At 40.6% G+C, this 17,872-nt stretch overlaps 1 protein-coding gene across 2 annotated transcripts in view; it reads right to left on the reverse strand.

The window, feature by feature from the left end:
* The window catches only part of negr1 (neuronal growth regulator 1), a 152,498-nt gene that overhangs the window by 49,189 nt on the left and 85,437 nt on the right, over positions 1-17,872 (reverse strand). For both annotated transcript variants that reach the window (XM_079642169.1, XM_079642170.1), the window contains exon 4: positions 5,820-5,951. In XM_079642169.1, coding sequence (XP_079498295.1) covers positions 5,820-5,951 — 132 coding nt within the window. The remainder of the gene's footprint in view (positions 1-5,819; positions 5,952-17,872) is intronic.

Raw genomic sequence — 17,872 nt, forward strand, 5'->3', positions numbered from 1 at the left:
GTTTGACAGCACCAGGGATTTAATATATTGTCTGTCTCAAACTCTAAATGGTTCAAGGTACCCAAATCCCCACCTATCTTACTTAATTCACATATTAAACGATGGGGTTGCTGGTGGAGGACCCCACCCAACCAGGGCAAATGGAATTATTATTCCCACTACAGGAAGTTTTAGTCAGTCACCCCTACCTGAGTAAAAAAACATAACATTTGTGACTGTGATGCTAAAAGTATGTTGTTTGTTATGAAGTTATTCAGGAACTAGTAACAAAGAAATTGCAGACCAAGCTAAAATATGAAGTTGCTGTGTGTCAATCTGTTTTAAAAAGTACTAGCAAGAACATTTTTCTTCAGCAGAAGATCAAGATTATGCTCACTTATTCATGCCCCGCATACAGCAAGGAATCCAAATAGCAATCAAGACGAGAGCTTTGGAGAGATGTAGAGGGATGGATTTACATCCAAACAGCTCGAGGGTACTGGCTTTAACTCTACTTAGGGTTGGATCAGAATCCAATTCTAGGAAGCCTTCTCTTTTGAATTGTAAGCCACAGTATTTCAATGGATACCGCAAACTGTCGACAAATGTTCAACCGAGACTCTCTAATGTTTAAATACGCCAATACTAGTTTTTATTTAACTATATGAACATTTATCGTACCTTTGATCCACCAGTGCAATCCACCCGGCCAGCACTGAAGAAGAACACACACTCACGCAAACACACACAATATGAAGGACATCAATGTAAATGCTGTGTACAGCTATGCAAATGTTATATTGCACAATGATTCTCAATAAGAAATGCTAATGTTGAACACACATTTTCACACCCGACTAATAGTTGTTTACTTTCTTATCATGACTTGACATACTGTAATAATTCTAATACAGGGGGTCATGAAGATGTATCTCCTGGCCACGAGTACACCTCTTATTTATCAGAGATGGCCGTGACTCCCCTGAATGACTCTGTCAGGGGGCGTGCGAGGGGCATGTAGGGGGAGTATCTAACCGGGCAGGGATTGAATTCAAAACAGGCCCGGGTGCTTTCCAGGGAAAGGCACGGTTGGAGCAAACAAAAGACAAGGTGTTGTAAAGAATTTGAAGTATTCACAGTATGCCTCTGCATTTCAATTATGTCCAGAACTCCATCAGCACTGGCTGTAATTGCTTAAAGCACGTCTAATGTGCATGCTCATAATTAATACAAAATTATCACAGTTTTGTTGGCGAATTACTGCTAGCCGAAGAGAAGTTGAGGTGCTCTTCTTTTTATAAACACGCTATGGTCAATATGTGAGCTGGAATCACAGCTGCAGGCTGCTGGAAGAGGAAGGAGGCGTATAAATGGCTGGCAAACTTAAAAGCATACAGGGCATCGCTTCACTCGGAAAAGCAAGTGCAACCTTGCCATGAAGAGAAACAAGTGATGTTGAAGAGGGAGAGACGCCAGCGCAGTACTAGACCTGAACATTACACGAGAAAGGAATGGATGAGATCATACAGACTCTCTCAGCAAACAGCATGAAAGCACACAGAAAAAAAGTAAAAAATAGTGTGTCAAGAGGTACCCAATTACACTTCAAAATGGGTGCAAAGACAATGCCGTAAATATTCTGCTCTAAGTTTCTCCGAAATGTGGCGGTTACATAATCAGTGGCTTCATATAAAAAACAATTTGCATAAACATAAATTAGAAGAGAGACAAATATCTAGTAAAACCCAGGATCTTCCTGCTCTGCATCAATAATTCAAACATCTGTGGTGCTAACATGGCATCGACCGTCTTCTTTACACATTTATTTCCTGCAAATTGACTTGCGGCAGCTTTGTGATTATTACTTGGAGAGATGGAGAGACGATCTGAACATCTGCCATTGTTCCAGACGGCTTTAGATGAAGCACCTAAAACAGTGACGAGCAAATGAAATGTAGCAAAACAAGACAGTTGGTTGTCTACGTACCTTCCATGTGTAACTAAAGTTTGTGCAAACTGTCAAAACCCATCTTGCAACATGATGCTCAACCTCTGTAGTGTCACTCATCTAACAAGAAGTGAGAGCCGACAGCTCTCTCCGCCTCAACTACAAAGCAAGGTCAGACATCTTTGATTTCCCAGCTTGAAAAAGAAACAGGTTTTCATTATTGTTCTATGTGTATGTAGTTGGTAATGGACACCTTCATTCTAGAACAAGGTGGCTTCATTAATTAATCAAACAGTGGCTTTTTACCTCAGGCGGAGGTTTTCCACGGTTGTTTCCTTCTCATTCATCCCTCTGACTTAGACACCTAGATGTGATATTTATGCCTTCGTGTCACACTGTGCAGTGAGAGTTCAAGCCAATAATGGCATCCACCTGCAGCGAAGATGAATATGTAAATTTGAAAAAGTAGGTCAGAGATCAGATTTCTTCAGTTAAAATCACTCCTGAAATATCCTTTAGTCAAGCAGGGCTTTTGAGCCAATCTGATTCTAATATCACTCTCTGGATGACCGCTGTTTTAGTATGCAGGCGTCGTCCATTCATCACCAGAAGTATAAAGACAAGAGACAAAGGCATGCCAGTCTTTTAAGCCTTTGTACAATTCCAGCAAAGGTTACATGTGCTGGACTTAGCACGTAGAAAAGGCTGCACAGTGACAATGCCTGAAACCTTCTGCCTCCAAATCATCGTATCATAGAAAGCCAAATGGCAGGCTTAGTGTTAGGAACTGCCTGGTGTTATTACAACTCCAAAAATGCTTGAGCTTAATTTTGTTTTCATTACTTTGGTTTGCTTATTTTAATTAGTGGCCTTAATCTGTAATTAGCCTGCAGAGGTCAACTATACTCTTAGCTTGAAAAAAAACAATTTGTTTTGAAAGCAGAGAGAAATTGTGTGGACATGTATTTAATCAGACTGTTAACCCATGAAATGTTGGTGTCACATGCTTGCTCATTAGAACGATACAAGAGAAATAGTGCAGGCATGGCTGATTGATGTTTATGACTGGATTTAATTGAACTGCTATTAGCAAGAATGATACTCTGAGAGGACCAAAGCTCAGTACACTATTAAAGCCTCTTACATAATTAGGCAACCTCCGATGAAACTGGAAGAACTGCATGACAAGAAGAGACCTAAAGTCCTTTGTTCAGTCATCATTCTGTTTGGTTATTTCCAACAAAGAGTATTTTATTTAAAAAATATTCCAACTGGCACATTTCCAGTAGTTGATTGACAAGAGAGTAACACTGATACCTGTAGATTCTCCCAGGAGAACCTTTATGAAGTTCAGTGGCTGATGTTGTCAGCTGAGTAAAACATCTGTATGAACATGTGCCCATACAGTGTAGTTTGCTTTTAATAACGTTCATTACTTGCTTCTTGCTATGTAATTATCCTCTCTTGTTTGAGTTTCTGTGTCAGCTCACATCTTTATCTTAATTCAGTTTTTGGCATATTGAGCCCTCATCAATACCCCCCCGCTCCTGGGCACTGGGTGAATATAGCTTAATGTGTGACAGTAAAGCATGCATGATACAGTGGATTGGGATATGGTCCAAATGCTTCTCCTTTTTCTTCACAGAGGGAGGACTGCACCGGTGGAGAGGAGGCAGTGAAGAGTAGCCACCAGCTGGATCCAGCTCCGCCTGCTGTGGCCATATCAGCCGCTCCAGTGGACAACTTTAATTTATCTATTCTGCCCCTTTTCTTTGTAAATGAGCAATTTTTGCACGTCTCCAAGTGGGAGATGTGAGTAAACTTTCATAACAATACAAGCAAAGCCATTAAAAAATAAAGATTAAACACTATTTAAAGCTATGACATATTAAAGTTAAGATTTTTCAAACAGCTACCTCTCGGAGCCATTTGAAGGTCTTAACAACTAAAGGTGTTTTGTGCAGCTTAATGTCAGCGATGTGTTTTGTTTATGCAGGTCTCATAGTTGCGCAGCACTTGGAATGCTAAACAGCAGCAATAAAACACAGGACCTTTCATGTGTGAGGTGCTTCTGAGGACAGAAAAGTCTGACTATCGAGTTACATGTTGGCTATAGCTGAAACAGGACGTCTAGAATTATGAAACATTTATCAATTTAGTAGGAGGGAGCTCTGGCTTTTACTCTTAGGCTGACAATCTAATGACTGCAGACCTATTTAGAATAAAAAGGTGTCAGAAAGACATTGTATATGTACTTACACATGTAAAGGATTTCCATCTTTTATGATTATAATTCAAATGTTACATTATGGTTTAAGATGGCATCTTCTGCCTTTTGAAACCCATTATTTATATAATGTCCTTGACATCCCGCTGCTCCTTGTTTTTATCCAAGTCAACTGTCCAAATTGTATTATTATACCACATAGTATTTCAAAGAAAGGCACGTGAAGTGTTTCAAAAGACTGGGTGAGATACGGAACCATTTTTCAGTCCAGAAGGCAGAAGTCATGTTAGAGTTTATACCCCATACAGTGACCTCCTTTAGACATTTTTCAACTACCAAATCACTGCTAAAGCAACAGGGTTATATAAAAATCCTATTAAACAGACATTATAACCCCTTTTAAAGCCAATATATAACATACAGTACCATTTGGACTTATTGAAGTAGTCAAAAGATATCTGGACAATTCTGCTCAATCATAAAGGACGAGGAGCGGGTCAGCGACAGGAACAGCTCTGTAGCTCTGTCAGCCTCAGATAACTCCGGCAGAGGGCTTAACACTTGACTACAGCCCACTCCCATCCAGAGTATCGCTCCGGTGCTCACTCTGTGGTGACTTTGTCTGACAGCAAAGGAAAGTCTTCCTAATCAATTCCCTCAGTTTGGAAGCTAAACCCACATAACCCTGCTGTCTCACTTTAAAATACGGCGTCCAGCTATGACAAGCATTATCAATCACTGTGAATATCTCCTTTGTTCTGCAGCATAAAGACACTCCCAGTTGTCAAAGCACTTTTCATCCTTGAACCCATGTCTCAGAAGGTGTATAAATAACTGGCATCGAAAAATCCACCACTCTCAGACCCAGCTCATTAGAGCCAGACATTACAGAGAAATAATGGCCACAATGGCTTGGTTTTTATAACGACGCCAGAATAAATTCTTAACTCACAGAGGTGGAAATAAAGTTAAGCCATTATTGTTTTTGTTTTTTAAAAGAAGAGTTCATTCATTTAAACACTGTGTTTGAAATAAACCATCTTTCCTTAAACTTGCATGATTAGCTTTCAGGATATGACTCAGTAACTGGGCAAGGGGGAGTGCTTTTTTTCACTCACTCTTCATCTCCACCCTGTCCCTGTCCCTGTTAAGCTCTGCCAAAAGTGAGATTTAGCACAGGGCATCTATGCAGAAACCTCCATGAATAACAGTAAAGTATATGAGCACTTTTAAAAGGAGAAGAACTGGCAATAATTGTCAAGCACCCATTCCTGCTCAATACTTACGAGCAGTGATTTCCATATGACCACCACAGCTAAAGTCCAGTATCATTCATTAATGCCCCGGCTCCTCATTACTGTCTCCTCACTCTTTTGAAAGACTCATTACCTGCATAATGGAATAGTGCTTAGAACAGTCAGACCTTTCCTTAGTGTGAATTAATCACCCACATGCGCGGACAAAAAGGGAATTCTCACATTAAATATTAAGAAACCTCAAGCCCTAGCTTTCTACTTTTTCAAACTTCTAGAAGGTGTACTCTCTTGAAGTGCACCACCAGGTACATGACACTGGTATCATTGAAGACTCCCCCGCTGTCTTTCATGTGTCTCCAAGGCCAGCGTGGACAAAAAAAAGTAAGGAAGAAGAAAGAGATACACTTACAGTTGACTGTGACTTTCATTGTTTTGGTGTCAGGAGAGGCGATGTCATTTAAAGCGCTGCATTCGTAGTCTCCAGCCTGGTCCCTTGTGATGCCGGTGATGTTAAGATATTCACCGCTGTCATACTTCCTGGCTGGAAATAGAAAAATGGAGACAAGTACTTACACTGTGTCCACAAAGAATACAAACAGAGCGCACACACACACACACACACACACACACACACACACACACACACACACACACACACACACACACACACACACACACACACACACACACACACACACACACACACACACACACACACACACACACACACACACACACACACACACACACACACACACACACACACACACAGTACATATTAATACACTGTATATAGCTGAAGGCTTTTTGCAGCTTATGGTAAGATAAGATAGGTGGTTTATTTAGAATAATATCTTTCAAGTTTAACCCTGAGAAGAAGATGTAATGCCATTAGGTTTTCTACTGAACTCCTGATTACCTTCCCTGCATTCTAAAATAGAAGAATGCACAGCTCAGTGATCCATTTATATTGACATGGTAGCAGGAAATTAAATAATGGTCTATTCCCAATCATCCATTCATCATTTGCACCACACCAACGCAGTTAGAGCTACTTCCTGGAAGACAGACAGATTTGTTGGCTCAATGCACATGTCAGTGCGTTGTAGTTAGCCAACAGTGCCAAAGGCAGAAGCAGCAAAACACCATGACTGGCATATTAGCTGGAGTGAGTGAATCCGACAAACATGTCCACTCCGATCAACAAAGAAACATTGAAATACCTTAGTGCTGTACTCTAGAAACTAAATATTGTAGTAAATAAATCAATAGTTGGAGATGTATTCTTAGTAAGACGTAAACAAATTGTAATTGCAAATAAGTTATACTGTAATGAGATATGGTATTCTGTCGGGTGTAATAGTGTTTGAATAATCAGGATGACATTAAGTAAAGTTATTTAAACTAAAGATTGATAATGAGCCAACAAGCCATGAATAATTGCATAAAGGTAAGATAGTTGTATGGATGGATAGATGGATAGATACAGTAGATAGAAGGATGGATAGATGGATAGATGGATAGAAGGATGGATAGATGGATAGAGGGATAGATGGATAGATGGATAGATAGATTGATGGCTATGAAATTGGAATACTCATAATGAAACCAATTTGACGGGGTCTGCTTGTATAATAAATGGATATAGAATCTCAGCATGCAGCACTGTGTATGTTTATTAGATAGACTGTGGCAGATTCTCGCATGACCAGAATTAATTTCCAAGCCAGTGGTTCTCAGTGTGAAATCTATTTATATACAACTACGCAGGGTGGTAATGGTGGTTGGGGATTGAAGGTGTGTGGTTGTGTTTGGAAGGCATGGGGATCAAACAGAGTACACAATCTAGAAAACTGAGCCCAAAATACCGTTCACAAAACAGCAGAGAACCGACACTGACTCAGCAATAGCTCAAAAAGGAGGATCAAGAATGAAGACACTCCATTCTTCAGGAGTGGATATACTGCCATTGTGTGCTGCCAATCTCCTCTGCAAGTGAGCTGAATTCTTATGTATTGCCACTTCGTTATTCTGCAACCATGGTGGCTGTTATAGCTCCTATGTCAAAAACTTGAAACCGAAGGCATTGTGGATAATGAGCTTTCCTGTCTCTTCTCACACAACGATGGAGTCCCAGAGTCTTGGCAAAGATACTGGTAGCCATACAAAAACTGCAAAGGAAAGAAAAATGTTGATCCGTAAACAAGCACCGGATGTGTCTGAAAAACAGAACTGTGTTAATATGCCAAGAGAGCACAGGGAGGAAGAAACAACTAAAAGAGCTGTATTTTTGTGAAGGAGTATGGCTGAGAGCTGGGCATTGCACCAGTGAAAAGAATGTTTAAGTTGTGTTAAAACACCTAATCCCACTGATGTGGAGTAGGAAGTGCAGTATACAGTAGAAGTGATCTGATGGTGCTGTGCAAGTTTGTACTTAAAAAATAAAGTATGTATGCAGACTATGTCAACATGGCTCAATTTGTGGTCATTCTTTAACCTGTTTATATGACTTTACCTAAATCATGGGAACATATACAGACACAAATATGCTTTCAGTTAATGATATTATGGGAAATGTGACTTTTGCACATCTTTTTCAAGCAGGCAATAAGTAAGAGAGGACTGGATTGAAAGATTCAGAATGTTTTTGGTCAAAATGTGTCTAGAAACATCTAGGATCTCTACAGACAAACAGAGGTCGGTCATCAAGTGTTTTTCAGAACTAAATCAGATTTACATTTGATTAACACCACACATTACAATTTGATTAAAATGAAACAGTTTGGTTGATGTGTGATTTGTATTTCCTGTAGTTTCAGTGGAGGTCATTGCCTGTGCGGTAGCCCTGCACAGACCAATGTCCTCAATAATATGCATAGAGTTAAAGGTCACCTATTATGCAAAATCCACTTTTTAATGTCTTTTATACATAAACATGTGTCCCCTCTGTGTAAAGAGATTCTGAAAGTTTCAGGAAAAAATATTTTTTCTCTTTTCGTCCTGATCAATTTATATAAAAACCTGTCTGAAAATGAGCAGATCGGATTTTGGCCACTTTATGATGTCATAACGTTTTTTTGGGTTGTGTAAACATTAGCCAATCATCAACCAAGGTAACCTCCACCCCCGACCTTATCACCTGAATCTCCTCCTAGAGCACCTTTGTGTTATTTTTAACCAAATATCTCTCAGAGGGGCGTGGGGAGGGGCTCCTTATTTTCATCTAAAGTAACAGAGAGAGAGTCAGCCCTTTTGAAACAGGGCTGAAACAGAGGGGATTATGGGATGCTGCAATGTTTGATGTTTTGAGCCAAACACTTCAGAGACATGTATATATCTGAGACCTATAATATATTGATGAGAAACAGCATAATAGGGGACCTTTAATGCTAAATCACAGTTGAAGTTTTTCATGAGCTTAAAATATAACAACACCATGTTTCTGCAGTAGCTCAGAATAGACCAAACCTGTATTTACAAATTGTAACATTTCCCTTTTTTAACTAAATGAATGTTGTTTTTTATTAGCCTATATCAGTGTGAACAGACAAGGGAAATAATGACCTGAGGCTAAGGCTCATTTATACAAGCATGCACACAGACCGACTAAAATGCACTTGTGAAGGCATATTTAAATTAGGCTCAAGCACTTTGACCATATGTTTTAATTCACGGTGAGTAATGAGTAGTAGACATTAATAGAATATCCAGAGAGCTGAGGATAGCTGCGGGTTAGATTTACTGAATGCATTACAGTTCTGCAGTCTGGATATAAAGCTCTGTCGACTGATGTGGCAATCCCTGCCCAAGGTTCTCCGACACTTTTGGAAAGGCAAGGTTGAGTGCAGGAGTGATCCGTTGGTTGCATTCTACACACTGGACCACACTTAATAGACCTGATTTCAGCACACAGCTCAGTCCACACTTTGACCAACTGTGTTAAAAAGCCTTGAGAAGTGGCATTTGTTTGCTCTCCACATGGTATTGATTACTGATGTAGTTTTCATAGAGCTTTAAATTGGTCATATATGTACATCTCTTCAGTAGACACACCAGAGTTCCCATTTGAATATTTTTTTTTCGGTCAAAATGCCCGTTAAAGTTGAAATCTTCCGGACAAATTAGAAAAGTGCCGGTCAAAGGTCTTTTTTGTTATTTATTGAGCTTTAAAACAAATTGATATGATTCGATATTAAAGAAACTAATTATAGGAGATTAACTACATTATTCAAAAGTGTACAGTAACTTATAATAACACGGGAATAATAAACGGAGCGCTCTCTCTCTCTCTCCTGACAGCCCGTCAGTATCATGCAGCTCGCGGATCCAGTAATGAGCGACCCGACAGTAAAACAACAAATATCTATAACTAGTTTAGGTAGTTTGAGAGGTAATTAAAATAGCTACGTGTGATATTCTAACCTGAAGTGTGTGTTTTGCTCCGCTCACCGCTGTAGGTGATCATGCTGCGTGTCGACTTGTCAGCAGCAGCTGATCTCTCTCTCCCGTCAGATTAGACTTTACTCGAGTTTGTGTCCATATCGATCAGATCTAGCTAGTTATGGCTAATGATATGACTACCTGCTTATTAAAAGACACCTGAACAATAAGCGTCGCTATGCAACCGAGTGAGGCCACAAAGTATAGCGCAGCATTATGCATTTCTTTACATGCCCACCGGAACCCCGAGGCATTATCAACCGATCAACGCACAATCAACCCATACTGTACAGGACATCTCTTTCTCCACATTAAGTGTTAGACATTAGAATTGACTATTCTTGTCTGTCACATACTCTTTTGTCTGTCACATACTATTCTTGTCTGTCACATAAGTGGTGCAACTGATGCATTATTGCGGTAAGGGGAATTTATTTTGACCGGACATTTTGACCGGAGAAATTTAGATTTGCCGGTTTTCAGCATATTTTACCGGTCATAGTCCGGTAATTACCGGCTAACAGGAACTCTGAGACACACAACATTATCAGTATCAACACAATACTGAACATTATTATGAAGGCTGATGGGTGTTTAGTTAAAGTGGACCTATCATGCTATATTTTAATAATATAGTGTAGGACAATACCTATATAAGGCATATTTATACTTTTTATTTTTCAAAATACCAAACAGATCATGCATTATAGCCATTCCTCATTTCGCTCAATTTAACACTGTCTTTGCATGGGCTGATTCTGTGAGAACAGCACCATCTACAGGCCTTGCATATGTACTACAGCGTCTCCAGCGCTTTCGAACGGCAATGTCCGTGGCTGTCTCCTCCTGATTGGTGGAGTTGGCCCAATAGCCGTAGCGCCACTTCTGCGACGTCAGAGAAGTGTTCATATCTGTATCAGTCTGTATCAGATCCGTTGCAGCCCCTTTTTTAGAGATTTGGGTATGGAGGAAAATAGAGAAGGTTGTGTTTTCTGACACTTGGTGAGTTCCCTGGAACACCGGGGACACATATTCATGTATAAAAGACGTACAAAAGTGCATTTTGCATGATAGGTCACCTTTAAGTTTACATCAGAAAGGGTGCAAATTATTTCGGGGAAAATCAAGCGAAAATTACTCATGACTGATGCCATGGACTCATACTGTTTGTATTGGTAAAATGTGACACATATCGTTCGTTTCATTATTCACCACTGATTCATAAAAAGGGGTCAGGACGTGTATATTCGTCAATGGTATGTGTGTCAAAGGGTAAAACATAAAAACACAAATTACATTGTCATAGTCTCCACATTGCAAATACAGCCTTTTATGCATTTTTGTGAAACATTATTGGTTCCACTGTGTCAAGCTTCTTTACTGTGATAAATAACCAAATGTTTTATCTAAATCACAGAAGCCTCCCAACCGTTGCTGCTTTTGTGTAGTATTGTGAAGCACTTTGTGACTTCTGCTTAGACAGCTGCTATATAAATGCACTTTATTATGGATTATAAAAATAAATACATACTTTAACAGGCTTGTGTCTCAGTGCCCTATACTAGCCCCACAGCCCCCCTCCCTCTCTTACACCAAGTAGATACCATGGTTGACCTATACACTGCCCTTAATGCACAGTACCAGTGTATTCCACTGTAATGGGGAATTATGATACGCAGGATGTGGAAATCCACTGTGTGCACTTGGGTCTTTTACTAGGGCAATGAAATTAGAAACAGTGACCCATGAGGGAAAGTATGCCTGATGCTTCCAATGCAATTTACCAAATGGCTGAATCAAATCTATGGTTCCACAGGAAGCAGACTTTTTGACTCATCCTGGGAAACACAATGAATGACTTATTTGCCACTGGGTGATGCATTCGATTGGTTGATGCATAGGGCAAGTAAGAGCAATCAATGTCCGAAAAGAATGAACGTTTATAGAAACAATACTCATGTATGAAATATATGAGTCATGTATGAAATGGTATTGAGCCAAGTCATTACCAGCAGGATGTGAATAGGGGCAGACTTTTTCAATTCTGTCCAACAGGGATTACAGCCCCTCCAGCTATAAATGTTTGTATAATTATGCAACAGGAACTTGGATGCCATTGACAAACCATTCTGAGAAACATCAATATTATTTCTAAGCCTCTATTTTTGTACTCAGTTGATCCAAAATCAGGGAGAGGGTTGCACTTGCTCAGGAGAAATCTAAATGCGATTTTCTTGGCTTTAGTTTACAGAAGAACAAACCTGTGCAAAATCACAAACTCCTCTCATGTTGAGAGTGGTTTATCTGATTTTGAGCACTTACATTTGACGTAAATGTTTTATAAAGTACACATCTAAATGAACAGACTAACATTTTGAATGCACTGTGTTAAAAACCACTCCAGTTTGAAGGATTTGTATACTGTAGTGCATTTTCTGGATTACAGCAGATATAAATGTTTTGCAAGTTATTTCCTTTTAAGTAGAATCTCCTGACAAAGCTCCTGATGTTTTCTTTTTTGTTGAAAAAACCCAAACTGTCAATGTTGTTCTACTCAGCAGAATAGAACTTCACTCTACTGGATATATCAGTTTCATCTCATACTGCCTGATTACATTTGTGTGTTTTTCTTCAAGGCAATGACTCTGATGCCGACCCACCAGACGATATATTTTTCCTGTAGCTTTAAGACTTTTAGTCCAAGGAATCATGCTAAATGAAATCTCTTAGAAGTCTACGACCTAAATTATTATTTATTACAAGAAATATGTATTCTAATGATTTTGCAAAGTAACAACACCTGCCAAAAAAAGGCTCAAGAAAGATCAATAGAAGAAAATTATAGTAAGTCCTCAGATGCCACTTACAAGTGTAGATTTCATGATAAGAGAGTGGGTAAGAAATGGGCTGCCTATGCTTGGTGGAGCATACATTATGATACAAAACAGCATCTCTCGTTGACTCTTTGAGGCCTCCAGCTAAGTGCTTCGAAAATCAGAGCCTATACTTTGATTCAATACAAATACAATTTGCAAAGTCCGTTCTGTATCACTTAAGATTGAGGATGCAGAACAGGTCAAATATAGAGTAGGGCGATGAAAATGAATGAGATCATTCACAGCAGGAATGATGCTTAATGTCACTCTACATCCAGCTGAATCAGCGGGACAGTATTGCCATCTGTGCCTTAATTATGGTAATTTAAAACAAGGAGTCAAACCCTATAAATATTAAGATAAACTTTTTTTTAAATACGGAAAATACAGGTCACCTAACACAGTAGGTCAAGCTCAGGTGTTATTAATGAAATCATTGATGGCTCCATTCTTTTGAGGCGTCAAAATAAGCCATGCCAGTAATCTAAGTGCTATAGAATTTGCATTAATCAACAAATTGCAGTCATTTTAATATTAAAGGTCTTTCCTGTGGTTCTCCTAGGAATACATATAAATGTAAATCTCAATGTAATTGGCACAACGTAAGGAGCAGGTGTGAGTAATAATGACTCCCACATTCAACAGCACCCTTTAGTCATATCAACAGGTGGTATGTAGGCTTCCAATTAAACTGATGGAGCTACAGTATCTTGCGAGTGCTTGCAAACGTGAAGAGAATTGTGGAGCACTAATGATTCAGCATTAAAATACCTTCTTATCTTTGATGTTATAAAAGATTTGTCAAGCTTCCAAGATGAGTTAAAACGAATGAAGTATGGTGGAGGATATAACATCATTACCATGATTGTATCAATTTTGCAAAGCCCACAAAATACCACAATCGCAAATGACAGCATTTTTTATTGTGCTCTTGAATCCCACATCCCTGTTATAACTGTTTCTTTATAATTGTTCTTGATGCACTCCCTTTGCCTATGCTGTGCAGAAGTATGTTTGTCTTTTCAAATGTTTCTGGCTGCTCGAAAAAACAACTTTAATTAAAACTGCGGTCGCACTTGAGCACGCAGTGATGAGCGGGCCCTCGCGTCCGTGCGCCTGTCGGGGAGGGCAGCTTGTCGTCCCGGCGTCAAGCAGACGTGCGCGAGTCCTCGAAAATGAGCCGTTTGTCATTTCTCTAATTTTCTCGTCCCAGGTCCTCAGGCAGCGACCCGGAAACGGATGTCAGCGCGCCGTCTCGAAGGAAAACAAACTTCTCTACATGGTCGTCGAGGATCGATCATCGAGGAGGCTGTCTGGAGGAGCCGTAACCGAGGGTACACTGATTTAGAGGAGAGAGGAGTCTCTTTGGAGGAGCTATAACCGAGGGTACACTGAAGTAGAGGAGAGAGGAATCTCTCTGGAGGAGCTATAACCGAGGGTACACTGAAATAGAGGAGACTCTCTGGATGAGCTATAACCGAGGGTACAATGAAGTATTCTCCGGAGTCGATTTCAGCCAACAGTGATGTTTAAAAGAGGCGTGACGCATGGCTGGACTTATTCCCGTTGTGATTATAAGTTATTCAAGATGATCAAATGTGCATCAAGACTTTCTGCCCTTTAACGTTTGTTTACTCACTAATCACATCTCCCCTGGATGTTAGGCTATTTAATTGTTTTAATACAACTGCTTTCATTGTGACGCGATGTTTACAGTGAGAACAGCTGCTGAGGTCAGTGCAGAAAGCAGAACAGTGTGTATAATATATATCGCTCACTAATATATGTAACAGGCCTACATTTCAAACTTTATTTGTAAGCTTTAGGAGATATCTACAAATAAACAGTAGATATTTGTCATGAAACCATATATTGCTTCACATAATAAATACAAGGGCTGTAGCGTAATATTTATTATATGCTTTAGGAGCTGTTTGTGTTTGTTGTACAACGTGTGTGTGTGTCTGTGTGTGTCTGTGTGTCTGTGTGTGTGTGTGTGTGTGTGTGTGTGTGTGTGTGTGTGTGTGTGTGTGTGTGTGTGTGTGTGTGTGTGTGTGTGTGTGTGTGTGTGAGAGCATTGATGTGCCAGGCAGACAGGCAGGACTCAGTAGGTTATCCCATATATAAATGGTCCAAACAGGTATATTCTCCGTTAGCTTACGAGCTCCTCGTTTCAGCTAGCAACTATTTTCTTCACAATTTAGCAATTAGAAATATGTGTGCAATCATAATAGCAATGTGTTAGCTTACGACCTCCACGATTGATTTATCAAAAATGTAATCCGCAATTCTTCATGAAATTGGCCAGGGGCTGAACCTGTCCTGCATTGGAATCTTTCCGATCATTCCCATAGGAGGAGTTCGCAAGAATGTGCTTAAAATGGCTGAAAAACACACATTCTTCAAAATGGCCGACTTTCTGGGGGGCGGGGCTAATGGAAGACAATTTGAAATATGTGTGCAATCATAATAGCAATATGTATACAGTGTTTCGTGAATATCGGAAAAACTATATGTGAGCAGTTTGGAGCAATTTGCGCCATGTAAATCGTCAAAAATGGTGTATTCGCTGTTAGCTTACAACCTTCACGAGTGATTTTTCAAAAATGTGCTCCGCAATTAAGTATCATATTGGATAGGGGCTGAACTTGTCCTGCATTGGAATTTTTCCGATCATTTCCCTAGGAGGAGTTCGCAAGAATGTGCTGAAAATGCATGAAAAACACGAATTTTTCAAAATGGCCGACTTCCTGGGGGGCGGGGCTAATCGAAGACAATTTGAAATATGTGTGCAATCATAATAGCAATATGTATACAGCGTTTCGTGAATATCGGAATAAATATATCCGAGTAGTTTGGAGTAATCTGCGACATGTAAATCACCAAAACAACCAGAACTTAAAGAGCCTGTGACACGAACCCAACAACTGTTGTGCAATGAAATAGTGGGCTACTAGTAATCTCGAACCGTCAGTTTAAAAAAGAAAAAGCGATACCGTTCCGATAAATATCAATAATTTCGAACATCGCGGGAAAATTCCTTCGACTCATTTTGAGGTTTTGGGGGAAGCCGGAAGTGACGTCAATGCGGGAACGCTTCACTGTGCGGCGAGAGAGCCAAACACGGACAAAGTGTGTTGTCTTGCGTAGAAATTGTGAATTACTGAGTTTAGGCACGTTAATAACGTTTTAATGAAGTTGACTACAGTATATTCATATTTGTCAGTGCTTTCATGTCAATTCGGCAAACATAAACATAAATGATCGTGGTGAAGATGATGATTAAATTAGGATTAAAAATCAGTAGTGAGAGCTGCTGAATTTCCTCCCGTCGGATGTGATATAAAAACAAATCGATTATTTTTGTAAACTCAAGTGGATGAAACTACATTTATTAGTGCTTTCATGTCAATTCGGCGAACATATGATACATTAAATGATCGTGAGGATGATGATTTAAAAATCTTTTGTTTGAGCCGGTCTGCATTTCCTGATGAGAAAACAAACCTTAGCTTTTTGTAGTTGCAGTCAGTGGTGTAGTGGGCGTTGGACGCGGGGGTACGCCGTACCCCCACTTATTTGAAGCATGATTTCTTTTTTTAATAGTCTAATACATCTAAAATCATTGCCAGTGTTATCAGTTGCAAGTGTGTGTTTGTTGTAATAATGACGAAAACATAATAGGCAGATTTCACAGTAATTATAATAAAAACCTAGCTCAAGCATTTATGCAACTTGATTTGAAGCGTGTGTGTGTGAGGGGCAGAACTGTGTGTGTAGGGTGACCAGGTGTCCCGCACTGTGCGGGACTGCACACACAGCATTTTTATTATTTGTCCCGCGTCCCACACATTGAGACTATGTCCAGCATTTGAGTGATAGTCGCGCAGAAAGGCCAGATCGGTTCGCTGACAGCCGGCACCGCCCTTTATTATTATATTGTCTAAACGGCATCATGTAAGTTGCGCTGACAGGCGACACAGAGGTCCCCAAGCCCCCCCCCCCGTTGACAGTTCACGAGCGCGTCCATAGTGTCTCCCGTCCACCCAGTAAAAACATCCCCACTACACCACTGGTTGTAGTAGTACACCAACATGGATTAAACGTGTGTTTTTTTTTACAACAATGTTGGGGAAATTAATGGATAAAATGCACGGATTATTATTATTATTATTATTATTATTCCCACTCCGATCGGGACACTAGGTCCACCGTTTCCCCGCAGCGAGGCTCCCCCCGTTGACAGTTTACGTGGGCTGGGCTGGGTGCAGTGGCGGACTGGCCATCGGGACGAATCCCGATGGGCCGGTACCGAGGTGGGCCGGTCGGATAAGTCACTAGCACATCCCCCACTCCCCCCGTTGACAATTTACTAGTGGTACCGAAGTGGGCCGGTCGAGAGTCCCGGGCTGATTTTTATTCCCAGTCCACCACTGGCTACATGACCGTATGATCGCCCATATTGACACACCTAATTCCTAAACTTCTAACAGATACAAAATAAACCGATCCTTCAGCCTCATATGAGCTCTCAGACACGTTCAAAATTAAACTGTCATCGCTGTCTGAGCTTGCTGCTGTGTGCGCCATCGTGCGTTTACATGCAGATGCTGGGATCCTGAACGGTGCAGCTGGAGCGCTGTGCTCGCATTGACGTCACCCATAATTTGGCGGGACTTGAAGAATCCCCGAGAAGATCCAGGAAATGGTCAACATTGAAGGGCAGATTAATGGTTATCAAAGTACAAATATCCAAAATCAGTTCAGTAACGGTTTTCAAGGGGACAATATTTACTCAAATTGATGGGTTTGGATGATGGGGGAAAATCGTGTCACAGGCTCTTTAACAGGTAGAACCCTGTCTCAACACGGGGCCCAGCACTGCGCGGGCCACACTTGGAGCAGAGACATCTAGCCTGTAAAAGCGGACGAAAGTGAGCGGTGAGGACCAGCTTGCTGCTGCACAAATGTCTAGGCCCGTTCGGTCATCGCTGACTGAAAACGGTCTGCCTTTGCCAGTAGCGTGGGGTTCCTGCTCGGTGTCGAAGCCAGCCTCGGTTGGAGGTGGGCTGCCACCAGCGGTTCCATGGGCAGGCCGAGCCTCTCCATACTGTCACAGTCCAGGGAGGAGGCACCCTGGATTGGG

Source organism: Notothenia rossii (assembly GCF_949606895.1).
Source record: "Notothenia rossii genome assembly, chromosome: 1".
Taxonomy (NCBI): domain Eukaryota; kingdom Metazoa; phylum Chordata; class Actinopteri; order Perciformes; family Nototheniidae; genus Notothenia; species Notothenia rossii.